This window comes from Ursus arctos, unplaced genomic scaffold (assembly GCF_023065955.2).
Source record: "Ursus arctos isolate Adak ecotype North America unplaced genomic scaffold, UrsArc2.0 scaffold_2, whole genome shotgun sequence".
NCBI classification, from domain to species: domain Eukaryota; kingdom Metazoa; phylum Chordata; class Mammalia; order Carnivora; family Ursidae; genus Ursus; species Ursus arctos.
Window position 1 is genome coordinate 102,624,068 of NW_026622874.1, and position 26,539 is coordinate 102,650,606.

At 60.4% G+C, this 26,539-nt stretch overlaps 1 protein-coding gene across 1 annotated transcript in view; it reads right to left on the reverse strand.

Moving 5' to 3' along the window:
- Positions 1 to 7,953: 7,953 nt before the first annotated feature.
- LOC113247733 (kinesin-like protein KIF19) overlaps positions 7,954 to 26,539 on the reverse strand; it is a 35,672-nt gene continuing 17,086 nt past the window's right edge. The window contains exons 11-23 of the mRNA XM_048224491.2: positions 26,042 to 26,219; positions 24,693 to 24,876; positions 24,158 to 24,277; positions 22,617 to 22,887; positions 22,137 to 22,258; positions 20,421 to 20,548; positions 18,670 to 18,790; positions 15,914 to 16,177; positions 13,836 to 13,965; positions 12,813 to 12,915; positions 9,656 to 9,825; positions 8,988 to 9,095; positions 7,954 to 8,195 (exon numbers count right to left, since the gene is read on the reverse strand). Coding sequence (XP_048080448.2) covers positions 7,954 to 8,195; positions 8,988 to 9,095; positions 9,656 to 9,825; positions 12,813 to 12,915; positions 13,836 to 13,965; positions 15,914 to 16,177; positions 18,670 to 18,790; positions 20,421 to 20,548; positions 22,137 to 22,258; positions 22,617 to 22,887; positions 24,158 to 24,277; positions 24,693 to 24,876; positions 26,042 to 26,219 — 2,141 coding nt within the window. The remainder of the gene's footprint in view (positions 8,196 to 8,987; positions 9,096 to 9,655; positions 9,826 to 12,812; positions 12,916 to 13,835; positions 13,966 to 15,913; positions 16,178 to 18,669; positions 18,791 to 20,420; positions 20,549 to 22,136; positions 22,259 to 22,616; positions 22,888 to 24,157; positions 24,278 to 24,692; positions 24,877 to 26,041; positions 26,220 to 26,539) is intronic.

Genomic DNA, 26,539 nt, shown 5'->3' on the forward strand with positions numbered 1-26,539 from the left:
CCTGGGCCCCAGTGCAAAGGCTGCTCCCTCCCCAGGCTGACACAGCCTGGCTCAGTCCCGGTGTTTTGGCCTAAGTTACCTTGATGTCCCATGCCGCCTGCAACTATTTCTGGTTTCATAACCAGCATTGCCACAGGAACAAGAGAGAAGTGGCTGTGGCTCGGGCCAGGAAGTGTCATCTGCCTGTGATCGAGGCAGTGGCGAGATTCTGAGTGCTCACGGGGGCCCGATCAGTGCGAACGTCAATGAGGGAGAAATGAAAAAACAAAGCGGAGGTGTGAGGATATCTTTGCAGGCGAGAGGAAAACCCCCAGAGAGCGGATGCGTCTGCGCACGTGCACCCTTGCCCCACCGGGCTCACTGCAGTGTTGCTTTCCAATTGCTTACTGGGTGGCAGGGCCCTGGTCCTGGATGCTGGGGCGATTTCCCAGCACCTGTGCCACTTTAGCGGGTCTTCTAGCCTCTCTGAGCCCCCATGTCCTTACCTGGATGATGCTGGAAATGATAACGCTCACCTCCCGCAGAAGTTACGCATGAGAGAGTCAGTGTGTGCAGAGAGCTGGGCATTTGAGCAGGGAGACCAGCCGGGAGGCACTGTGGGGCCCGCTGCAGCATGGTGGGGGTGTAGGGGAGGGGGTGGGGGAAGAGGACCGGGGGATGAGGGCAGGCTTAGGACTGGCTGATGGGCGGAGGGGGCAGAGGAGTCAAGGGTGTGCCACCAACAGAGGTAGGAAACACTGGAGAACAGTCTAGGGGCACAAGCCTTGTGAACTTGGTGCTGTGCGTGCAGAGCGAGAAATGCATACCTGTCGGGGAGACAGAAGGATGCTTGCTTCTTGAACTCAGGGAAAAGGGGTGCTGGCTGGAGATGGGAGCATCAGAAGCGACCTCAGTGACTGGCAGCACCCCAGAGGTCTGGCCAAGCCCCATGCACCTCACCCCAAACCCAGTCCTGGCAAACCCTCTCCGCTGCCTTCTGCTTCACCCTCCTGGTTGCTGGAATGGCCAGTAGGGGACAAATGACCGACGCTCCATTTCATTCAAGGGGCAGCAGAAGCCCCCAGTTGGAAGGCAAGGGGGCCCCCAGGAGGGCCAGGGCGAGGCCATGGTGAGGCTCATGAAGCCGGAGGAGCACTGTCAGAGTGAAACCCAGCCCCCCAGTCCCACCTGCTAAGGCTGCCCTGGGGTATGGACAGGAAGCCTGGGGACCCTGGAGGGAGGAGAAGCCACTAGCCGAGTCATATGCAAGCCCTCGTGATCCACACACAGGCTGACCCATACAAACTCCGAAAGCACAAGCCAGCTCAGGGAATGCGTGACCCGTTTTTAGGAGGAAGCATGAGAGCGCTTAAACGTCCGGCCACCTGATGACTTCTGTCACCAGTGTGATCAGCGGCTTGTCCCTGCTTGCACACCTGCAAGCTCACTCCTCTGGGCAGCCCAGACTTCACACCGTCCTCTGCAGGAAAATACACCACCATTCCCCCGTGGCAGCCGCTTCCCTGCCCATCTTTCCCTGGGCTGGATTCTGGAATCGGCTCCCCGCCCCGCCCCCCTGCCCCTGTCCCTCTCCTCCTGCAGCAAAGGCTCGGAACAAGACGGTGCCGAACACGGGATGTTTCCAGAAGAGTTTGCAGGTTCAGCCTCTGTCCTGTAGAGGACGCCAGGACCCCGGGTGAGGTCACGGGACAGCGTCTGCACAGCAGCAGGTGGGGGCAATTCAGAAGTCTTCATGTGTCCTCTGTCAGAGCTCTAGTCCTCCGCAGGACCTGCTGGTTCTCTTAAAGTTGCTCGAATACCCACAGGTCCGCCCAGAGCCCTCCTTTGCTGCTCTCCTATCTCAGTCCGTTCGGGCTGCTGTAACAAGATCCCGCAGACCGGGAGGCTTAGAAACAACACACATTTATCGCTCACCGTCCTGCAGGCTGGAAGTCCAAGATCAAGGCGCCACATGGCCACTTTCTGGGGAAGGCCCTCGTCCCATCCGTGGCCAGCACCCTCTCGTTGTGTCCTCATGTGGGGGAGGGGACTGGGGAGGGCACTGGTCCCACCATCATCGTTGGGGGTCAGGATTTCAAAACAGGAATTTTGGGGGGACACAAACATTGAGGCCATAGCACCTCCTGAGTCTTGCTCAGGGCCTCTGAGGTTTACTGCATTACCTTATCAGAGCCAGCACCACCCATCTGCCCCAGGGCCTTTGCCCTTGCTCTGCTCCCCACCTGGGGCCTTCCTTGACCAGCCTCTCCAAAGTAGCCCACCCAGCACTCCGTCCCTGTAGCTGGTTTTCATCACAGTGCTTCCCGTTCATTCTCTGCCCCGACCTTCTCTAGAATGTGGGCCCCGTGAGGGAGGGTATGTGTCTGTCCAGTGGCTGCTGTGTCCTTGGCACATAGTGCTGGCTGGGGCTCCATTTGGCCCCCGGCCTCGGGCCCCCCTGGATTCCGTTTCCCTCCCTGACCCGCCTGGCACCTTTGCACCTCCTGGACCTCGGGTCACAGGCAGAGGAGAAAGCTGACTCTCTGAGCCTCAGAGCAAACCTTGCAGGAAGAGCTTTAACAAAGTCAAGGGTGGCACAGAGCTCCCTCCCTTCCTGGGAGGGGCCCCGTGGAAGCGACCGGGGCTGGCCTGCTCCCCACGCAGCACACAGGCAGCACTGACAAGGGCTCTAACTGGGGACGCAGAGCCCCAGAAACTTGGGGACAATCTGTCTGAGGAACAAAGAACCCTTTCCGAAGGTGAGGTCCTACCCCTTCCTCCCAGCCCCGCCCGCCCTCTCATCAGTGGCTTGGGCCTTGCAGACAAAGCACCGGTTTCTGTCTCTGTGTCTCGGGAATTCTTCGAGAACTAATTCACATCTGCCACATTTGCATATGTTATATAATTTCATATCGACATAAAAGCATATCATACATACTGTTCTATCCTCTATTTTTTTTCAGTTGGTGTATTTCAGAGAGCTGCCCACACCAGCATATAATGGAACCATGGCTGTTTTAAAAATAATTTCTTTTTTTTTTCTTTTTCACAGTAAGTCATACAGGAACACGGTAAAAATCCAAACGGGTAGAAAACAGACGCAGTGGAAAGGGGTCTGCTGCCCACGTGCCCTCTAAGCCCCTCCCTGTGCCCCGTTTCTAGGATTTCCCTCCACGGCTGTTCCACACAGCACACACAGGTGAGTGCAGACTCCCAGGTGTGTGCATGCTGTGTATACAGCACCCACAGGATCTTACCCAGTTTGCAAACGTTAAAGGACTCCCAACATTCCCATTCCTCGTCCATCAGCTTTCAGCCCACCGTCACCCAACAGCTGCGAGGCGCCAGGCTCCATGCAACAGTGAGACGTGCTCAGGTTTCTCCCTCGCTCAGGAACATGCTGTGGCTCCCTATTGCCCAGCATATCTGGCCTGGCTTCCAGGGGTGACAAGGGAAGAGGCCGCACACCCTGGGTTCAAATCCAGCTCAGCCACTTAGTCACAAGTACCCAGCGCTCCACGTCCCCAGGCCGATGACAGCCCCCAGAGACTTGCAGCGATAAAGTTTTACCCTCTCCCTTCCTTGACAGATGTTCGTTTTGGTGCCTGTGTTCCCTTGCCTCAGCTGGGTCCCGGCACGGGCACAGTGAAGCCCCTGGATGGCAGCTGCACGTGTGCCCCTTTGCACGTCTCCCAGCACGCCACGCTGGCTGTGGAGGGACCAGCTTCCCAGCACAGACATGCCCCAGGCCACGGCCCCCGCCCTGCACCTCCAACTCTGAGTGCAGTGCCTGCCCGCACCGCTCACTCACTCACCCCTTCATTCCACAGCCATGCCCCGGGCACCTGCTTCGGACCAGGGAGGACGCAGAGATGTAAGGCAGGGCCTGGTCCGAGGTGCTGAAGGTGAGCGGGGGAAAGACAGTCGTCACATGGTGTGTAAGGGCAGTGACAGAGGAGACCCTGAGTCCCTGGGCCAGCAGGTAAGGAGAGAGGCCTCCTGGGTGAGGACCAGAAGCTGGTGGGGAGGGTGGGGAGGGCTTCCAAGCAGAGGGGACAGTGTGAGCCACAGCAGGGAGGGGGGCGGGAGACGGGTGCCTGGGTGTGTGCATGTGCGTGTGCGTGTTTCTTTGTCCCAGGTGCCTTTGGCCCCCAGGCCTCGCCTGGGCCTTCAGCTGCAGCCTGTGGATGGTGTCGAAATGCACTTTGCTCTGAGTTTTGCACCAGTTTCCATTCTCTGCCCTGGGGTTCCTCTACTCCTGGGGATGGGGCGAGAATACTTGGGCCACTTGCGAGCACAGCCTAATGCAGGGCCACTGTACCCCAGGGTCCCCACCCCTGGCGCTCGGGGGTCTATTCCAGAGGCTTGCTTGGAAGCCCGGGGTCCTGGCAGACCGCGCCTCCCGCTGCCTACGGCAGCTCCACAGTGGTGCCAAGCCTGGTGGCTTTCCCTTCCTCCCAGTCTCACGTGCCCTGGCCTCTCCGCCCCCTAGCATCCCCTCCCAAAGAAGCCACCTGCACCCTAGTCTTGTGACAGCCTCTGCCACTGTGGGGACCTAAGGTGAGACACTTAATTTGGACGATTCGTGGGAAAACTGGGAAGAGCATGCACCCAGTCACGGAAGAGGACTTAGCTCCGAGGAGGCACGGGTAGGGGTGGATGTTTTTATCGTTCCCTTTATATAATTTCCTGTCTTTTTAAAGTGGTGAGATCACAGTGTGACCTTGATGTCACAGGTGCAAATCTGCAGTCACCTGAAACCGATGGGCCCAAAGACAACCCCTGGGGACACTCAGACGCTTGTGCAACTTTCCTCAGTCATTTTGGGTTCAAACTCAAGATGAGTTTGAAGCCAAATTCAAGATCCTCCCCCAGCTTCCCTCACCTGGGTTGACCCTGAGCTCAGGGGCCGCCGCGGCTGTCACAGGCTGGCATGGAGTGGGTGTGAACCTCTCCACCCTGGCTCTTCCTGGTCCTGTGTCCCCCCACCCCACGATGGCGAATTTCACGTGACCACTTGGCTGGGCCGCGGCACCCACATAGGTGGTCAAACACTACTCTGGATGTTTCTGTGGGGGTGTATTGGGGTGAGATTAACATGCAAATCAGCAGGTGTTCAGTAAAGCAGACGGCCCTCCGTAATGTGGGTGGGCCACATTCCATCATCCGAAGGCCAGAACAGAACAAAAGGCTGACCTTCCCTGAGCAGACAGTGCTTCCCGGGGCCTCCCCTGCTGGCCCACCCCACAGACCGTGGACTTGCCAAGCCTTCGCAATCGCACAAGCCAATTCCCTAAACTAAGTGTCTCCGCACACGCACACCCTCGTAGTTCTGTTTTGCTGGAAAACCCTGACTAATACACCCCCGTGAGGCTGGGGACCCCCCTCCCCCATTTAAGTACCTTCTCAGCCCTTTCTCAGGTGCATGGGCTGGTCCACAGGCTTCCAGTCCATGGCTCTCTTTTCCACCCAGCTCGAGACGGGGTGTAGAAAGCCCAGGAGTTCCTCCTGTACGCTCACGCCAGCCTACGAACAACTTGGGGGCTATGCCTGACCCCACGTCTCGTCCCGCCATGCTGTCGTTTCTAATCTGTTGACGTCACTCCACAAAAGTACCAGGGACTTCTCCAGCCACAACTGGCAGCTGCCTGGGCTTCCCCTCCCTATCAGTTAAGATGAGGTGCACTCACTCCTCTCTCAAGTTCGCATCTGGGGGTAGGATGTAATAATGGTGAGAGGCATCTCTGCTCCTTTCAGCTGCCCACCCCATCCTCCTGAGGGCGTGGCCTTTGTCCTCAAGGCCTCAAAGTGGTGGCTAGAGCTCCAGCCATCACATTCACATTCCAGGTAGTAGGATTGAGGAAGTGAAGGAGGAAAGAGGCATGAAGAACACCCGAATGATCCTTTGTGGTGAAAGTGCCTGGAAGCAGCTGCTTCTGGCTTATATCCTATCTGTCAGAACTCAGTCATGCGGCCATATGCAGCCGCCAAAGAGGCTGGGAGGTACAGTCCTTATTTGGGGAGCCATGTGACTAGCTAAAAATTGGGGGTTCTATTATCCTGGAAGAAAGTGAGCAGATATAGGGGGCAACCAGTAACTCTTGCCCTACCCAGGATCTGAGGCCAGGACGGGAAAGCAGAAGTCATCCCTGCCCTGAGGCTCAGCACTGCCCCGGGAAGGGGAGGTGGGCATCAGAGGGCGCTCAGGCTCAGCACTGTCCCCCGGGGAAGGGGAGATGGGCATCAGAGGGCGCCCAGGCTCAGCACTGTCCCCCGGGGAAGGGGAGGTGGGCATCAGAGGGCGCCCAGGCTCAGCACTGTCCCCCGGGGAAGGGGAGGTGGGCATCAGAGGGCGCCCAGGCTCAGCACTGTCCCCCGGGGAAGGGGAGGTGGGCATCAGAGGGCGCCCAGGCTCAGCACTGTCCCCCGGGGAAGGGGAGGTGGGCATCAGAGGGCACCCAGGCTCAGCACTGCCCTGGGGTAGGAGGTGGGCATCAGAGGGCACCCAGGCTCAGCACTGCCCCGGGGTAGGAGGTGGGCGTCAGAGGGCACCCAGGCTCAGCACTGCCCCGGGGTAGGAGGTGGGCATCAGAGGGCGCCCAGGCTCAGCACTGCCCCGGGGTAGGAGGTGGGCATCAGAGGGCCCCTGGCAGGCCTGCACACAAGGCAGCAGAACCCCCAAAGGTAAATGGGGGACTGACCTCCCACCTCCACGCACTCCTCCAGAAGGCCCCGAAAGGACAAGTCCCCAGCGGGTCCTCCCTGATGGCGGGTCTTACGACGAGAAGGGAGCCGGGCTGTGGCGCCCAGCCGTGCAGTTTGCACAACACGTATGGGGTGTCGACCCAGTGCCAGGCACCCACGGATCCGAGACAACCCGCTTTCCACTCAGTCCACGAGGCCACAGCACCACCTCCCCCGGACGTGCTACAAGCTGACTCCCCACCCATCGATTCCACCACGGGCTACACGTAGCATGGCTCCTGCCACGAGGGAGGTGGCTCCAGTCCCACGGCCTCCACACGGTGCCCCTGAGAGCCTGTCACGTGGGCAGTGGATTGACAGCCACAGCAAGCGCCGAGAGCAGAGCGGGAGGAAGCGACGCCCGGGCGCCCACGGACGGGGCTCGGGCTTTCCCAGACTTTTCTATCCCGATGAGACGGTAGAACCTTGGTTCCTGGGCTCGCAGTGCACATGGCTGTCTCCCAACTGCTGGCTGCAGTGTCTGCTGCACGGCATGTGGGAAGGGCCGTGAGAACACGGTGGGGGGTGCGGGGGTCACGGGAATGGAGGGTGCTCTTGTCCCCGACGCGGGCTGCGATGGGACGCCGCCATCTGCTGGGCCTCGTGGGGCGTGAGGGTTAATTTGAGCATCAACTTGGCCGGGCCACGGCATCCAGGGGTCAGGTCAAACACCAGTGTAAATGGTGCTGCGAAGGTGTTCTTCAGACGAGATTAACATCTCTACCAGCAAGGAGACTTCGGGTCCGCCAGAGGACCCTCCACAGCGCGGGTGGGCCTCGCCCAACCAGGGGAAGAGCGGCAGCGTTCCCCTGGAGCAGAAATGGCAGGGTGGAGGGATCCTAGACGAGCACCCACGACTGCGAATGACCCAGATGAGGTCTGAGGCTGCTCCTGAGGCATCCTTGAGAGGGGCTCTGACATTCCATCAAGGGCCTCCCTCTGAAGGGGGTTGGCGAGGCAGCCGCCGGCACAGAGAGCTGCAGAAAGCTGGCTGGCTGCCCCCGAAGGGTCCCTGCCAGGGATCCGTCTCGCAAACCCAGGCAGAGAGAGCCCTGTGGCTGGGGCCAGCCTCTCTGGCCTGCCCCCGCGTGCCTGGCCTGCAGGCTGACATCCTCACTGTGGCCTTCGTGGCAGCTTGGCGCTGCCCCGGGGCTTGCGGGGGGCACTGGGGGGCAGTGGGCTGTGGTGCCGGCCTCCGCTATCTGTAGACCCTGGAGGGGTGGGGAGACTCTAGTCTGTGGTCGAGGCCGACTCCAGCAAAGCCGGAGTCCCCACGGCTGGGTCCCTGGTGCGGATGTCCTGGCCCCAGCCGCCGGCCAAACTCGGTTCAGGACCCGTGTGGGCACGCCTCCCTCCTCCAGCTCCGCCCGCGCCCTGTGGGACTGCACCTCCCCAGCCTGGGGCCCCGTTTCCCCACACGCTCTCGTGACACAGTTCTGTTCCTGAGACCCCCCCCTCAGTCCCTTTCTCCACTGCAGGGGGACACATGCAATTAGGGTGGGGGAGTCCTCGTGGACCGTTTCCCATCTCCCTCACTGTTTAAACTGGCCTGCGCCTCCCCCCAAGGGCATAGCCAGCAAACATCTTTGAGACCCTCTCCCCAAGAACCCGTGGAAAGAAGAGCATAACACCGAGAAGTTCTTGTCCTGTTCTGAAATGATAACAGGAAGGTGGAGGTTAAAGGTACAGTAAGAGGGACTGAGGTTAGACAGAAGGAAGAACTTCCCTCCCTGGTGGGCTTCAGGCCTATCGATGATTTATACCCGTCCTTCCCCACGGCTCGGCTGTGTGTTGGTTTGGGGGTGGGGAGGCGAATGCTGTCAGAGGGAGTGTCCCACCCCGGAAAGGGTTCAGGCAGCACCCGCCTCCCAGGCTGGGGTGAGGATTACATGGACGCAGATGCTAACACGGCTTAAACCGCCTCCGGGATGTGCAGCCTTCGTGTCTTTGAGACACAGGAGCAGAGGAGGAATGGGACGTGTCCTCCGTGTTTTGAGGTTCACGCTCAGGCCTGGCGGTGTCACGGTCAAACTGGCGCGTTCACAACGCCGTGGGCAAAACTGCAAACTTAGCACAACCCTCTGGGAGGTGGTGTGAACCCGCAATTACACGACACACGCATCGTTGTTTCTGGGCTGGCGTGGCGCTTCCGCTCACGTTCTAGACCCGGCCGTCCCTTCAAGTAGCCACGGGGAGGCGCGGCCGCCGCATGCATGGCAGGGGCGCGTGGGGAGCGGGAGCCGTGGGTTCGCGCGGGCACTGACCTCGGATGTCCCGGGGCAGGAGCGGGGCCTTGCCCGGGCCCGGGCTGCTGTGCCACGTGGCGCTGGGGAAGGTGAAGCTGACCTCAGGCACCGGGGGCATCTTCTCGTCTACACGGTGAACAGGAGAGGAGAGGACATGAGCTTAGGGGCCGCCCCGGGGTCCTGGGATGAGAGGAAATGACGAACCCTCGACGCAGCGCGTTGAGCACCTACCATGTGCCCACAGGCTCTTTACTGAGGCCACCTTGTCTGCACTCCCCACAGCCCGGTCCCTTCCGGAACGCTCCCCCCTCTGGCTTTGATTCCTTTCCCTCCCCCGGCAGCCACGCTCTCTTCTCTCTCTTTCCCTCTCCTTCCCCTGTTTGCTCTGATGACCTGGCCACAGGAGGGTTCCCCGGGGTTACTGAGCAGAGTTTAATCAGACAGAAGAGGAAGCAGCAAGGGAGAGGGTGTCTCCCCCAGACACGGCTGGGCGCCCCCATGCAGACGCCACCTGACAGTCTGAGCTCAGATCCCCAGCCCTGCAGTCCGCCCTGGTCACTTTGTTCTCCCAACACCTGCTTCCACCCAGCACACATGTCCGCATGAGAGGGGGGGCTGTTCTGTTCTCGGGCTGCCGTCCCCCACAGCCCAGAGCATGCCTGATGCTTAACCAGGGCCGGGCCCACTGCTGCCGGCGAGTCGGGGAAGGAACGGGGAGTCAAGAGGTCTCGGCACAGGAGAGGTGACAGGACTGAGCTCGCGGAGTGGGATGGAGACTTGGGACTGCTGGTGGGGATGCGCCACAGTGTGGCCCTGGTGGGAGACGGGGTGGCGGTTCCCCGGGAAGTCCAACAACCTTGGGACACACAGACCCACTCTCAGGTATCAGCCAGAGACCCGCAAACAGATGTTTAAGCAAACACCTGGGCAGACTCACGATGGCCAGGAGGTGGGAACCACTGACAGTGGTACAAACACGTGGCCTGCAGGTGACGGGATAGTACTCGGCCTTAACAGGGCATGAACCCCGATGCTGCCACAGCCCAGAGACGCCCCGCGCGAGCAGCCAGACCCACAGCCGCACATCGTGAGAGTCCATGTGCAGGAAATGCCCAGAACGGGCCAACCCGTAGAGACGGGACGTACATCAGTGGCTGCCAGGGGCTGGGGGGGGGGCGGGAATGGGGTTCAGGGTCTCCTTTTGGGGTGATGGAATGTTCTGGAACCACCCAGTGGTGTGGACGCACAACACTGTAAACACACTAAATACCACGGTGTTGCACGCTTTAAAATGCTGAGTTGTGTGTGTGTGACTTTTACTGCCGTGTTAAAAGAACAGGGGTCAGACTTGAGAACACTGCGGACCCGCAGAGGGAGGCGCACACAAGCTCGTCAGGAGACGCAACTAGGGAGGGAGGCCGGAGACCAGTGAGCCGGGCAGCCAATGCGACCGAACCTGTGGCCTCAGTGTAGGGAGGCCGTCTGTCCGTCCGTCCTCTGTTAAGCTATATTTACTGGGCACACAGGGCCTAATGTCCCACACGCAGGGAACCTGTAGACGGCTGGGGGAGGAAAAGGGGGACCAAGGCTCGTATTCAGTACGCAGTCCCTGGGGCGGGGTCGCGGGCGGCTGTGGTCACGGTCTGAAATGTCACAGTCGGGGCGCCTGGGTGGCTCAGTCGTTAAGCATCTGCCTTCGGCTCAGGTCCTGATCCCAGGGTCCTAGGATCAAGCCCCGCATCGGGTTCCCTGCTCAGCAGGAAGTCTGCTTCTCCCTCTCCCACTCCCCCTGCTGGTGTTCCCTCTCTCGCTGTGTCTCTCTCTGTCCAATAAATAAATAAAATTAAAAAAAAAAAAATGAAATGCCACAGTCAGGAAGACCTCACTGACGGAACCCGAGTCAGGCCCTGAAGGCGGGGAGGGAGGGAGCCATCTCTCTCCTCCTCTTGCAGAAGCTGGGCCTCTGCATTTTATGCGCAAAGTGACTTCACGCTTCTTTAAAGTGTGGTGCCGGCCATCCAGGCTCCTCCAGGGCCCGTGAACCGCTGGGTTGGGCTGTCGTCTGTGCGTAGGGATGAACGCCCGCAGCTGCTCCAGCTCCTGACCGGGGGAGGGGCTCCTCGTCTAGAGGACTCGGCCATATTTCAGGAAGATTTCAGGGCGGGTGTCGCGCTCCCTGCATGAGCTGGCAGAGAGCACGGGGAAGATGCACTCTGCGCTTGGCCCAGGACGTGGAAGAGAGCAAAGGTGCAGGAGCGCCTGGGGGTCTCGGGCCTGGGCCGCCCCCTCCGCGCTGGGAGCGTCTATCGTTCTGTGAAATGGGCATCTACATGGTAGGGTTTCCGTGCGTGATAAACTCCCTCCTGGCATCCATCCACTGTCCACTCGGTGATGGCCGTTCTTCCCTGTTCAGACGCCCGCGGGGCTGTGGCTGGACGCCGCACACCCAGACACGACACACATCGGGTGTGAGCGCAGGGCCACTGCCCGAAACTGCGAACAAGCAGTCAGATTACACTGCGAGCCTACCCCAGGGGAGCCCGGGCCTGTGCAAACACCATCTGTGGTGGTCCTCGGGCTCCCTGCACGGACCTGCATTGCCCCCGCCAGTGATACAGGATCCCTGGTCAACCCCGCTGCCTGCAGGGCCTCCTGGACACCTGCCAAGGACACGTGTGTTCCTTCTCCAAGCAGACAGCCAGGCACAGCAGGAGGCGCCCAGGAGCCTGGCTGCACCAGCCACACGCAGTGTGGGCCTAGAGACGTCACTTTGACTCAGTTTATCCATTTGAACCAGCAGCTGTGGATCCAGGAGGACCATCTATGCTAACGGGCTCTGACTCCTTCCTTCACAGAAACACGTGGCTACAGAGGGGGGAGCCTCTGTGCCCCACTGAGAGAAGAGGGCCCAGCCTTTGCTCAGCACCTCCCCGTGAGCCTTGGGCTCAGCCTGTGCCCCTTTCTCACCCACTGAGGGGGCCAAGCACAGCCCACTCTGGTTTATTTGAAAACGGCTGGTTTCTTCTGCGCACAGACATAGGGCAGTGCACTCAACTGCCGAGCTGTGATATGCAACAAACACTCTGTCATCGCAGAGGGAAAGCTCTTGAGAGATTCACGGGGGAAGCGTCACGCTCTGGGATTTTCTCGACGCCTCTCCAGGAAAGCAAACCACGAACGAGCAGACGGAATGTGCGTCGGGAGCGCAGAAGCAGAGTCAGCAGAGCACGGCCGCAGCTGGGGCCAGAAGCTTCCACCGAGGTCAGCGTGCTGGTGTCCCGTCTTCTGGGTATGTTAGCGATTTCATAATGAAATAGGAAGCAAAGCAAACTCTTTTTTAAATCACCTGTAGAGACAGGTGGGGAGGGGCTTATCTCCAGGGGACAGGTGATCACAGAAGCCCTGAGGCTTTGGCTACGCGGTGACAGCCAGGCCTCTCCCGAGCTGCCCCAGGCAGGTGTCCCCCTGGTGCCCCTCCAGGCGAGGGCCTGGGGACTGGCGTCAGGGGCTCCTGGCCGCCTGCTGGGAGGACGGTGGTGGACACGTGCCCGGCTCTGCACGCCTGACGCTGCTGTACTCTCCAGGACCATGTGATTGTTTTATGAGCATAGAAGCAGGAGGATGAGTAAATAAACACCTCCAAAAGAGGCAAATCCCATATGGATGAAGAACACCTGAGTTTCTAAGGTCTTGCCCTGCTATCGCAAGCCTGCGTCGCCACCAGCAGTTCCAGGAGCCGAACCGCAAAATCACAGGTAAGTCTGAACTCTGTCCCGAGATCTGAGGTTTCTGAAGAATTCGAGAGCACGGATATGAGCCACGTTGTGCAAAGTGCACACGCACCAGCGAGATGGAGCATGGCTGTGCACACTGCGGCCATGGTCCTCGACATCTGCGGCCACGGCCCTAAGACACACTCCCTCCTTGACCCACACGTACTCTGATACTGAAACAAGACGTGAGGGAAGGCATAAAAGTCTGGTGGAGCGCTAGGGATCGGGTCTGCCACTCCCAGCCGTGTGACCTCACACAAGGCCCTGAACCTCTGTGCCTCGGTTTCCTTCTCTGTGCTGCAGGGACAGGACTGCCGTGAGGACAAGTGGGCTGACACCCGCCAAGCGCCCAGCACAGAGGAAGCGCTGCGTCACTGTGAGCTCTGATTACGTGGCCAGGACTGGCCTGCTGGTGGGTTTTTTCCACCTTCACAGGGCTGATCCTTTGACAAATATGACAAAGATGAATCACTAAGACTAATGGGAAAATTTTTAAAAAGACAGGCTGCAGGCCATTAATCCCAAGTGGTGGTATGCCTTCTAGAAGCTGGGTCTCGACATCCTCCTGCTGGAGGCCAGGCAGCGTGTGGGCACTTTGGAGGAGCACCGACGCCCCCACTGTGCGTCTGCACCTGTGATACGCCGGCCACACCCGGGCGCCCACAACAGGGGCCGGTGTTCGCACCGCTGCTCGCCCAGGACGAGGCCACCCTACGGCGGAGTATACGAGTGGTTTCCTCTCGTTTGTGATTTTATCTGCGTTCCAGTGTTCTCGCCACGAGGACACCCTCCGCCGTAACAACCACAGGAGCCAGAATTCAAACCCGGACCGAGACAGACAACACGCAGGCAGCCCACGTGTTTCGAGCCACCGTGCCAAACTCTGCCGGGGTGCCAGGCAGGCCACAAGCAGAGCCCAGTGCCTCTGGGAACATCGCTTCTCGGGAAGCCAGTGGCCTCGGCCCCCTCCCAGCCCCGAAAACCAGAAACTAACAGCAAGGAGCTGACAACTGTCACACTTTCCAAGGATTCACCCTCGGCCAGAGAAGCTGACAAAGCCCCAACGTGCCATCTTGTCTCTCTGACCCTGTACCTGCGTGGACACCCAGGCTGGGTTTCCTCTTGGAGGCCGTGGGGACGGCAGGGAAGAAGCTCTTTCCGGACGACTTTGTCAGCTGTGGGAGTGCCAAGGGCAACTGGCTCTCAGCCACGGGCTCCATCACCTGCAGGGACAAGCACACAGCAGGGCAGGGCGTGGGGCACGGGCGTGGAAGGGGTGACACGTCAAGGTCCTTCTGAGCCAAAGCCACACACGGAAAAAGGCCTACCGTGTGGCAGTCTGCTGCAGGCACGTGACGCGCCTCAGCGGACAGAAGCAGGATCACTGCTAGAGCCCCCTCCAGCCCCCGGAGAGGAATGAATGAGAGAATGAATGAATGATCCCCTCCTGGCTGCTGGCTGTCACCCCCACCACGTTCTCCTCTCAATGCCCCCAGAATGGAGGGGGTTTAAATGGCTAACATTTAAATAGATCGACCGACTAAAGCAGATTGCCTGCTGTGGTGTGGGTGGGCCTTGTCCAATCAGTCGAAGGCCTGGAGAGAACAAAAGGGCTGACTGTCCTGGGACTAGGAGGGACTCCTCCTGCCTGATGGCCCTGAGCTGCGACTTTGGGTTTTCCTGGCTTTGGACTTAAACTGGTCTCCAGCTTGCCGACTATGGCGCTGGGATCTGTCAGCCTCCATAAATTCCGTGAGCCAACGGCTAATAATAAACCTTTCTCTGTGTGTGTGTGCGTGTATGTATGCGTGTGAGGATGTGTGCATGTGAATGTGTGTTCGTGTATGTGTGCACGCATGAGTGTGTACATATGAGTGTGTATGCGCGTGTGAGTGCGTGAGCATCTGTGGCGTGCACATGCACACACATTCTACTGGTTCCATTTGTCTGGAGAGTCCTGACCGGTACACTCACCCTCTGACCGCTGCTACGGTCCTATCTTTAATCCTACTGAGTGATTGCTAGAGTGCCTTCAGTCTGAATCAGCGGATGTCCACTGTGTGGCTGGCAGAGGTGGAATGACATCTGTCAGGCCCCCGGCCACCAGCCAGCTTGCCCAGAGAGAAGCCTGCTCACTTCCTCCAGTTTATTTAACCAAGTGTAGGATGGAAAGGAACCCCGCCAAGGGAACACCATTTCCATATGGACTGGAACCCGTACCAAACCCACCCTCTCCCCCATGCAAACATAACTTCACACTACTATGATAAGTGCGGCCAGCAAGTGATCAGTGTGGCCAGGGAGTGACCAGTGCAGTCAGGGAGTGATCAGTACGGTCAGGGAGTGATCGGCGCGGTCAGCGAGTGATCAGTGTAGTCAGCGAGTGATCAGCGTGGCCAGGGAGTGATCAGTGTGGTCAGCGAGTGATCAGTGTGGCCAGGGAGTGTGTGCTGGATTTTGCTTAAATGTCGTGGAGACTTCCACAGGTCAACGCCATCCAGTGTCCCAAGAAGGCAACTAGAAACAAAGACCCCTCCCCACAGAGGGATGCCTAAGTGGTCAGAAATGAAAGACGACCCACTTGGCCACGGAATGGGGAGCAGACGACCATCAGTGGCCGTGCAATGGGACCGCTCGTGGAGCTCAGCCCTGGCAGTGGAGGGCCGTGAGTGCCAGGCCCAGTGCCAGGTTCCTGCAGGAGAAGGGACCACGTGGTGGGCAGCACCCCGCAACTCACACGGTTACTGTGTGGCTCAAGTGTGCTAGAACCAAGAGATGTACCTTTTTAGGGTCAAAATGCCAATACTCAATGCCAATACCACGTGGGCACCTGAGAATTCATGAAAGAACGTTAAGGTAGGTGCCACAGAGAACACGCCTGGCTTCCAATTAGACAGGGGGTGGGGGCGGGAGTCCTCCCTCCACCTCCTCCGCACCGGGGCCCTCCTGCCTCCACCATACCGGTGGGGTCAGTCCCGACCCTCCCTCTCTGCCATCCCAGCTGGACCCTGCAACAGGGCTAGGAGGCCAATGTCCACCCACCGGCTGTGCGCTCCAGGTGAGGGAGGGTGACCGCTTCCTCCTGGGCTTCCTCTCTGCAGAGCAGTCCCTGCCTGGGCTGGCAAGGGACCGCCTCCGGTCTGCTGGGCTCGGGTTTGGGGTGACACTGACCTTCGGGTCCCTGGAGTCCAGGGCCACCTCCTCCGGAAGGTGGAGGGAGGAGTGGCCGCTGCCACCCTCGCGGTCCTGCGCCTTGGAGCGCCGGGTGGCCGCGATGAGGGCAATGCTCTTGGTGCTCACGGCCATCTCCTTGAGGGCCTGAGCGCTCAGGGCTGGACCGCCGGCCTCTGCTGCCATCCGCGGGGTGCCCAGGTCCAGGCCAGTCGGGGAGCATAGCTTGGAGACCAAATTCTTCACGTTCAGGGAGCTTGATGGCTGTAGGAACCAGCGTCAGCAAAGGTCAGATGTCACCGGGTCACCCCGGTTGGCCTGCCCCAGGCTGGGCCCCAGAAACCGACTCAGGGCCAGTGACTCAAGGCAAGTGGGTTGGGAGGAAGGCCAAGGAAGGTGTGTGAAGAAGCCAGTCCCTGGGCCCAGGACACCCTGGAGGCACGGGTCACCACTCCCAAGGGCTGAGGGGCCCAGGGCATCTACACATGGGGAGTCACGGATGGGGCTTCTCCCAGGGGACCTGAGCTTCCCAGCAGCCCTGCTAGGGCAGAGGGCTCCCCATGGGGCAGGGGGCATCCTCACACGTGACCCAGAGTAAGAGCGCTCACTCACGCTATTTCTAGTAATCACGATACTAGAAGCTTCTTAAAGGTGGCTCGTAGGAAAGGCGTGAGTATTCACAGCCTCCCCCTCCCTGAAGCCCCTCCATCTGCTGTCCCCCCAGCCCCCACAGCTCTGCGAGGGCAGGGGAGGCCTCCCCAGAGCCCGGGTCCTGCTTAGGGCCGCACACCAACCTCGTGAGCTGGAGGGGTTAGCAGGATGCGGAGGGACGGTGGTGGGAGAAGGGAATCTTGCTTGCCCAGCGTTTTCGACGGTGTGGCTTGTGACGATCTGTAGCCGCTGCTGTGGGTGACACATGGACGCGTCTGCTGAGCCAGCTGCCGGGGCCCCTCGGACCTTTGTCCGGCTGAGGAAAGCAGAGCCTGAACCCTGGGACGCCGCGGCCCACACTGGGCCAGGGCAAGGCTGGGGGCCGCGCTGCGTGCATGAGCTCTGAATCCTTATCAGCCCCCAGGGGGCCACAGGAACCCCCGAAGAGGTGGTCAGCTGGGCAGAAGTGCGGGTGGCATGGGGGCAATCTTGCAGAGGACAGAGGCCCTAACTGGTAGGGTCTATGCCAACTCTGGGTGGTTAGTTCCAGAACCGGGCTGCAGCACACCCAGTGACATTAGATCAGCCACGGGAGAAACGGAACAGGAGGAAACGTCTAAGCTGAGGCCCAAAGAATGGCACGGGAGGGCTGTGCTGAGTGCTGGGGGATGGCACAGGCACAAGCAAAGGCCCTGGGGCAGGGACCAGCTTGGTGCATCCAAGGCACAGCAAGGAGAGGGGGATGGAACAGAGACACAGACTTGGCCCAGGACCCTATGTGTGGAAGATTTTGGCCATTGGAGGGGAAGGGACCACTGGCAACCTTCCAGCCAGAACTTCCCCTGGTCCTATGGGTCTACTGTGCAAGAATAGGGTTTTCTAGCGGCCTCCTATTGAGGCAGGTCGTCAGAACAAAGCATCATGCGTCACACCCAGGCTCCCTGACGAGTAGACTTGCGCCTCTGATCTCTGCTCTCTCATCTACGAAATCCGAGTGGTGATAAGCCGAGCTGCTAGAAGACCCCTAGGTCACTGCTAGCTCAATGACAACGGGTGCTTACGCACCGTGCGAACCGCGGAGGCCTCTGGGGTGCTATCAGGAGAGCGCAGGGCAGCCTACCCCCGTCCCCCCGCCATGGCCAGGATGTCAAACTAGAGACAAACGCCTGGCCTGCGTTTCCTCATGGTGAGCCTCAAGCAAGCCCTGTCTCCACCTGTAATGAGACCACATGTGCGCGTGGTGCGGGGCACCCCACAGCCGTCGGAGCGTCCCAGCTTCCCCCCACCGAGGGCGGCGTCGGACGTGGGCAGTAACGTTTCCTATGTCGGCTCTAGACTCAGGACCTCGCCCTGGGAATCCCCTTGGGGACCGGGAGCAAAGTGCTCCCTATCTTCGCCTGCCCCAGTAGCTGCAGGGCAGCGGGTCTAGGGTAGGGGCCATGTCCATCTTGTTCACGTCTTACTGCCTGGCACGGTGCCTCAATGAACATGTAGTGAGGTTTGCAGATTCTCTGGTTGCCCCCCCAGCAGCCACCCCTTCTGCCAGGGTAACGAGCCCCAGTGTGACTCAGCGTGACAACATGGACAGCCCTGACACATGGTCAGACTCAGCCCAAGCCTGTCACGGTCCTCCCTTCCCTTCTCCACAGAGAACCGGCCTAGCAGAGAGCACTTGATTCACTGACTTAGTGACATCTACGGGGGAAGCTTCTGGAAGGGATTTTTCTCCCAGACGAAAAAGAGAGCCCAGCCCTCCCTTCCCTTTGAGGTGTGGTTATATGGAGGTGTGATCTGTGGAGCTGCGGCAGCCCCTTTGGCCCTAAGGGGAAACATAATTTACATGCCAGGGACATGGGCATCATCAAATCATTTAAATCATGGCCCCCAGTCCACTCATCCTGCAAATTCTCATCAGACAATACACACCTGTGTTGATTAGATCACTCTCATTGAGAATTCTATTACTTGCAGCCAAAAGCATCCTGAGTCAGGACCAACAGCATCTGGAAAGCTAGAAGGGATCTGGGGACAGAGGCCCCACTCTGGTATGGGGGTCCTGCTCACATGTGAGGCAGGTGGACCAGCTTCCGTCCCCCACCCCTCACGTGAGGTTGCTCTCGTAACGGCAGCTCTGCATAGTGTGGCCCCACCACAGCGGGCATGTGCTGCGCTGCACAGGGTATGGCTGACCCCACCAGCCGCTTGACAGGATCCTGGTGCAGGGGACTGGCATACCCAGGACTCAAGCACGGTCAGCCTGGCTTAAAGGCTGGCTGCCCATCGCCCATGGGCAGCGTCCCAGGGACTCGACACAGTTAGGGCTCCTGTGCTGGGCCTCAGCCGTTGCCATGGGAACCGGCTTGGATACCACTTGGGTGGGGGTTGGTTAGACAGTGGGTGTCAGCAGCCCAGCCCGGTGGCCGGGAGACAGAGCCCCTCTCGTGCCGTCTGGAACATGGACTCCGGCTCACAGCGGGCAGGTGGCTTGGCCCACTGTGTCGCCACAGTCCGGGCAGCTGCAGGGCAAGCCCCTCCTCTCTGCGCTGAGGACCAGAGGTGAAGGGCTCACTTTGCAAACGGCCTGTATCAGCCCCGTGTCAGAGCAGGGCCGACACCCGTCTTCTCTAACCCATGGGTCAAGTGGCAGGTTCAGGCAGGTGTGGGTCCAGGAGCAGGTGTGGGTCCAGGAGCAGGTGTGGGCCCAGGAGCAGGTGGAAAAGGCATCTAGTCCTGACTGGGGGATGGGGCACTTCATTCTCATCTGCACACACACACATTCCCAAACATACACACGCACCCCCGTGAAACACACACACGCGCTGCATACATGCACACGCTTGCACACGTAGATACGTGCATACCAAGAAGCACACGTGTGCATGCACGCCCCAGGGCTGGAGCCCTGTTGTTTCTGTTCCCCTAAAGGGCAGGGATCGAGCCTAGGCTACACGGCCCTCGCTGCACCTGAATTAGGCCAGCAGCAGAGGAATTTGGGGCCACACTGGGGAAATGTGACACTAGCAAGGATCAGAGACGATGCTGAAGTACCGATAGTTTTGCTGGGGATGCGAACTACACTGGTCACGGACGGAGGTGTCCCAGCTGTAGAAACGCATCCTGACACTCTGGGGGGACATGTCACAGGGTGTGTGACCCAGGGGACAGCTGTGACCTGAACTGGATCCCCCCAAAGCTCCTGTGAAGTCCCTAACGTGACTGATCTGGGGAGCGGCCTTCGGGAGGTCAGCATGGGGGCCCTGAGCGCACAGGACTGCGTCCTTCCGGAGAGGAGGAGTGGGGTCTCTCCAGCACACGAGCACGTGGCACAGACGCGGCCGTGCACAGGCCGGGAAGAGGCTCCCCACCAGAAGTGCACCCCGCCACCCCTCCCCTGCGGCCGCCCGGCCTCCAGCACCGGGTGTGAGCCCCCCCGCCGGACATTCTACCAGGCAGACGAGTGAGCGGCTAAGACGGGGACACAAACTGGCCAATGGTAATGTGAAAACCGGGGGGCGAGTCCGTGAGCGATCGCTTCACGGGTCTGCTCTGGTCCAGGAAGACGCCAAGACAAAAGCCAGCAGAAGAGGGGAAATGCATCAAGGGTGGGACGCACGGCGGGGAGGGAACGGACTACACACAACGTGAAAACGGCCTTTCTAGCGGTCAGCTCCCCAGCCCCGTAACCACCCTGTGCGGCGAGCACCTCCCGGACACGTTTATTCATCTTAAACAACCCTGCGAGGAAGGGACGTTAGACGGACTTCCGGAGGAGACTCCGGGCCGCGATCCCTGGGGCTACACCCCGCCAGCCGAGGGCACGGCCACGCCCGGGCGGCAGAGGGGAGAGCACCAGTACCTGTCCGTCTCCAGCAGCATCGGTGGCAGCTCAAACTGGGCGCCCCACGGGAGGTCCTCCCTGTCGTCCGGCTGGTCTCGGCTGGCCTCGTCCGGCGGGGGGGGGGATATGTTCAGAACAGAGCCATCCTGGGGACAGAGAGAGGGGCTGAGGGAGGCAGCACGGACCGTGGACACAGACAAGCCGCGTCATCACGCAGAGACCCCCGAGGAGCCACGGAAAGGTCCCTTCCCTCCTGGCCACCATCACTGGAAGGAAACGGCCCAGTGGGGAGGCTCACTTCCGGCTGCGCCTCCCCAGCAGCAGAGACAGAAAGGACGCTCTGTGCAAGGGTGAGCGCCAGGGAGTGCCAGGCCACAGCCTTGACCCTTGAGCAAACGGGGCGCACGGGCAGGGGCTTACTGTCAGGGCAGCCTCAGCAGCCCACAGGTCCTTGAGAAGCCACACAGAGCCACCGCGTGGCCGGGCAATCCCACCTCTGGGCATATACCCCAAGAACTGGAAGCAGGACCCAAGCGGATGCTCCTACACCCACATTCGGGGCAGCATCATTCCCAACATCCACACAGTGCAAGTGCCCCACGTCCATCAGCAGACGGCTGGACAGACACGAGGTGGCCCATCCACACCGTGGAACATCCCTCGGCCTCAGAAAGGAAGGACATTCTGACGCCGGCTCCGGCAGGGACGGGCCTGAAGGGCGTCATGCTCGGTGAAGGAAGCCGGTCCCAGAAGGACAAGACTATCAGGTCCCTGGGTCATCAAAACCATAGAGACAGAGAGTAGATGGTGGTACCCGGGGCTGCGTGCTCCCTGGGGACAGAGTTGTGGTTCAGTATGACAGCTTTCCTGAGTTCCGGGAGCACGTCTAGAGACGTGAGCCTGAGGGTGGTCTCGGAGACCCTGACACGCGCTACAGGACACACGGGAGGAGTGGGGAGGAGAGGCCCCATGTTCTGTGATGAGGAAGCAACCCCTGCTGACCACAGCAGACACGGGGAGCTCTCAGATCACATGGCCCCCAAAGGCACAGACGTCTTGGGTATCAGGGACCTCTAACCAGGGGCGGGAAGCAGTTTCACACGCCTTCGGATCCCTGGACCCTGCCCCGTGCCACACTTCCGGGCTCCTGCCCCTGGTCTGCTCTGCCTGAAGCCTGGGGGCTCTCCTTTGCTCTGAGAAGGTGAGGCAGGGGGGTGGGGGGGAGCAGGCCCTAGCTGCAGGCAGGGGTCGAGCTGCTGACAACAGCAGTCGTCTCAAGAGTGGATGCGGGGCCCTTCCCCGGCCCTCTTTCAAGGAGAGCCCCCAGAATGGGCCCCAGACGCCCCCCACCATGCACCGGCACGCCCTGGAGGAGAACTAAAACCGACTGAGGTTCCCCAGAAGACGCCCCTCCTGGGGACCCTGAGGCACCACGGCCCGCCCCATGTTCTGGCTTCCCTCCCCTCTGCCCTCTGTCTCCCCTACGGAATCTGCAGCCGTGAAGGGGCACAGGCCTGTGGGGGGAACGGCACACGGGCCCCGGACCCCGCCCAGGAACTCCCCCCTCGCAAACCTTCAGGGTCGCCCCGAAACCTCCCCGAAGCCCAGCCACTGCCTCGGCTGGCCCAGCACTGCAGGCTCTGGTGCCCGGTTGGGGGGCTCCCTGAGTGTCCTGCCCCGTGTCAGGGTCCGTCCGCTGGCGGGGTGGCAAGAGGGGCCCCGGGGCGGACTCACCCGCAGGGAGCTGGACATGACCGAGTGCAGCAGCAGCAGGCGGTTCAGCGAGCCCGCGCCCAGCTCCCGCCAGTACAGGCCCAGGCGCCGGTCCAGGGCCTCCGGCACCGCGACACCGCCACCTGCAGGATCCGGGAAAGCAGGCAGATGGGCAAGACATCCCTGCCTATGCGTAAGACAGTGTCTTCTGTTTTTGGAAGTTGAAGGCAGATATTCCAACCCGATAAAGGAGGATCTTCCGGGGGGGGGGGTTCCCCGCACTTCCCCGTGGACGGTCTGTGCCCTGCGGGTGCGTGTGAGCAGCTTTCTGACACGCTGCGCTTGGCCTTCCCTTGCTCACCTGTCCGTCGTGGAGAGCGTTTCACCCGGGACAGGGCAGGGTAGAGGCCGCGGGCGTCCCCTCTACGCCTTCAGGGACCGGGACTTGTCTGCGCACCCGCGGCGCCGTCTACCCCTCGTGGGGCCGGCGGGGCGGCTCACCCTGAATCAGCCGGCACAGGTCCTGGAGCAGCTGCTCGCAGAGCCGCCGGTGCTGCTGGAAGCGCTGGATCACGAAGTCCTTCTGACACAGCAGGTGCCTCTGGCGCAGGTTGTCTGCCTGCAGCCCCGTGTTCTCCACCTCCAGCTCGTGCACCCGGCACAGCAGCTGCAGCACCTCCCGCTGGTCCTCGCTCGTGACCTGCGCGGGCAGCAGCTTCTCCAGCTGCGACACCTTCCTTTTGGCGTTTGCCAGCCGCTGCTCCAGCCCAGCCTGGGGAGACCGACAGTCAGGGCGGGTGCGTGGCCCGAGCTCCCGTGCCGGCGCGTTCCGTCGTCACGAAACACGGGGAGACCTATGGGCTCCGAGGACGTGGGGCCATCGCCCTGCACTAACCACACCCTTTGTTTTCTGGTTCTGATGTTCTCACACCTGGGGCCTCGCCGACCCTGGAGGGCCTGCCCGTCCCAAGGCGAGCTCGTTCCTGACGATCCCAAATCGCTCACCCAGGAGCACACGTCTCAAGTGCAGACCAACCAACCCAGAGCCCACACAGTGACCCCTCCTGCACTGGGCTCTCGCGCTCCAGACCACCCTCCCCCTGTCCTAATCCCTAAGCCCAGAGCCGATTGGTATTACTCAAACTAGCCGGTCCTGAGCCTGCTTGCCCCACCTCGCCCCTCTCCCAAGGAAACCACGAGATGTCTCTCGCCCACAGTGCAGTCTCCCTCTGCCTCCTGACCAGCCCTGGCATGTGGCACCCCGTGCCCCTTTCTCCTGGAACTGTGAGTAGGACTGTATTTTCGACAGCGGTCATCTCCTGGTCTGTTCGCCCTACAGTGCCTCAAATTGTCTATGAACACACAATGCTTTAGGACACACCCCAGGACACTCCTCACTGCTGTGTCCATGGTGGGAAACAATGCAGCAGCCAGAGCCCACCCCCCGAGCCCCAGTCCCAGGCACAGGTGGGATAACACCCCCAGTGCAGCCCAGGACGACGTGCTCCAGCCTTTCACTTCTTCCCCTGAGATCGGGAGGGGCGACTTTGGGAGGATTTGGCTCAGCTCCCTAGCACTGTCCTCCTCTCCAGGTCCTTCCCTGCCCCCGGCTGATTCAACAGCGGCTCCGCCAGCCCCCAGCAGCCCGCCCGCACGTCTGTTACTGCGACACCACGCTGTCCGTGATGGTGGGAAGAGCCCAGCACACTGGCAGTGTGAGTCACAGAGACAGACTTTTTCATCTTTACGTCCCCAGGCCGGGCACACAGCTGACGCTTAAAACATCGATTTGTTTTGTATTCACGGATTAATTAACTCACTAATTAAAGGACTCCTATTTTCAGGCTACACTGCCTCTTGATACCCATGTGTGACTCTTGAAGTCATGCTCTCTGCTGATGCACATTATTGGGTTAAGCAAAAGGCATTTTTCTTTTTTTAAAAGTGGGAGGACATTGGAAGTGAGATCACATAATCTCCAGACCGCTCCGGGAGATGCGACAGTATGAGTTCTCGGCTTGGCTACAGAGCTCTTAGGTGACGGTGTCGCCTGCTGTCAGCAGCGCGGCCTCATCAGATGCCTCCATGGTGACTGCCGCGCTGTGGCCCTCCAGCCACGCCAGTTCTGCCCTCTTCCTGAAGCGGGACCGCGAGAAAATGAGCTGCCACGTCAACAGCTCAAGGAGCGTGACAGTCTCCTTTCTCCAGGGAGGAACCAGACTGACTTCCTCTGGCCGTGTCCCTTGTCCCTCCATCCTGTGCCCCAGACCTGACTCGGGGAAGACTGAGCGAAAGGCTGACAGCAAACATGGGCCAGCGTGAAGCGCTTGCCGCCCCTCCTGCACGCTGACCCCTGCCGGCCCCTGCCTGAAGCCGTCACTAGCATGAAGGGCATGGACTCTGCCATCAGCCCAGGTCCCGTCCCACCACGGCTCCTCCTGCCCCCGGGGATGTGGAACAGTTTATCTCAGCTCCCTGAGCCTGGCCCCCATCTATAGGACGGTCGTGGTGGGCCCGACCCTGTGTGCTATGGTCACACCGCGGCTGTGACCACGCACGTGCAGCCCCCTCCCCCACCTTGAGGGCCGAGGTTTTCCGCTGCTCGGCCAAAAGCATGTTGACCTCCTCTCTGGCCAGAGCCACCTCATGCGGCTCCGTGGACTCGCCCTCGTCCCCGTCCGCCTCAGCCTCTGCCGGCTCTGTGTCCCTCTCTGGCATCCTGTCCCTGTGCACGTGCTGGTGGGTCTTCTCCCGCTCCCAGCTGCAGCCGCAACAGAAGGGTCGGGGGTCAGGGTGCAAGCCATGCCCGGGCTGGTCTACCTGTGGCCTGGGCAGAGTCGGGTCGGCTGCCTCATCTCTTCTCTACTCGTAAAACACAAAAAGGCATGAGCAAACACTGGAAGGAAATAGAGGCAGTGAACATCACGCGGGATCGCCGGACGGACGACTAAGCGCGGGGCTCCTCTGCCTCCGGCCCCGGCTCTGCCCCAGGGGACCGCGGGTCTCCTGTACGCAAACGCACCCCCGCTGAGCCCAGCTCCCTCAGCCGCAGGGTTCGGAGGGCAACGGTGCAGCAGCGCTCTGATGATTAGCGTGATGACCCCTCTCAGGGCAAAACCTCAGAGGGGCACCACAGGGCGCCAGGCTGGTGTGAACCACCACGGGCATCGTGGGGGGAGAACAGCAGGAAGGGAGGACAGAAGCGGCAGGGCTGGGGGTGGCACGTGGATGGAGGGCATTTCCTGGCGTAAGAATTCCTCCGGTGCAGATATCGTGCTGTTTGTATAACTCAGAAAATAAGCAGAAAGGAAGCAGCAGGAGGAGGAGAAATGTTGGGGGACGGGAGAAGAAAGCGGTCAGCGTAAGTTACCGCAAGCAGGGTTGCCAGGCCTCCCAGGTGGTACAGGGCAGAGCCAGACACACCTGCTCCCGGTGTGACTGTAAACAGCCCCCCCCCAGACGTGTCCCGCTCCGGATGACAGACTGCGCCACCCGTCCCTCCATATGTGGTCAGTCTATTCACAGTAGGTACAAATAGCGAGGACGTGTGGAACGGCAGAAGAGGCCTGGCCTGGTGGGCGTGCAAACCCACATCCCCTCTAAGCCTCAACATCCTCTTCTGTGAAGTGGGGTTGATCCTAACCTGCCAGGGCTGGCTCTGAACTCCAGCCTGGGACAGAAAGAGCACAGGGACCCAGAAGCCTTCTCCCACCTGGCCCAGCTTGGCTACAGGGGCAGGAGAGCAGGGATGGATTGAGTCAGGAGTCCTGCCTGGGAAGAGAGGGTGCTCTTCACTGAAGTCCCCATTGGGGACCTGCAGGCAGTAGAGAGAAGCTGGACAAGAGCACAAAAGGAGCTCCCACCAGTGGCCCCTCATGTCCTGGCTGGCTTCCCTGCCCGTGGGGATGGCAGGTGGGCACACTCACTCGGCAATGGTCAGCAGGTGGCGGGACGTGTCAACGTGCAGCTCTATGTTGGCGTTCTCCAGCTCCACCAGGCTGCGCCGCATCTCCAACTGCTCCTTGAAGGCCCCGATGAGCTGTGTCCGGATCTTGTTCATCTGCAGGCGGCTATCCTCCTCTCCATCATGGGGGGGGATCATGACTGGGGGCAGGAAGAGAGCCATGGTTGAACTCCATGCTTGCCCACTAACCCAGGGTCTGCACCAAGGAGGCACCCTACACACGTCTGGATGGATGGGTGGATGGATGGATGGATAATGGTTGGATAAATGTCGGATGGATGGATGGGTAGGTGAATGATGGATGGGTGAATGGATGGACGGATGGATGGATAATGGATAATGGATGAATGGATGAGGAGATGATGGATGAATGGGTGGGTGAAGGATGGATGGATGGATGGATGGATGGATGGATGGATGGATAATGGATGGGTGAATAATGATGGATGGATGATGGATG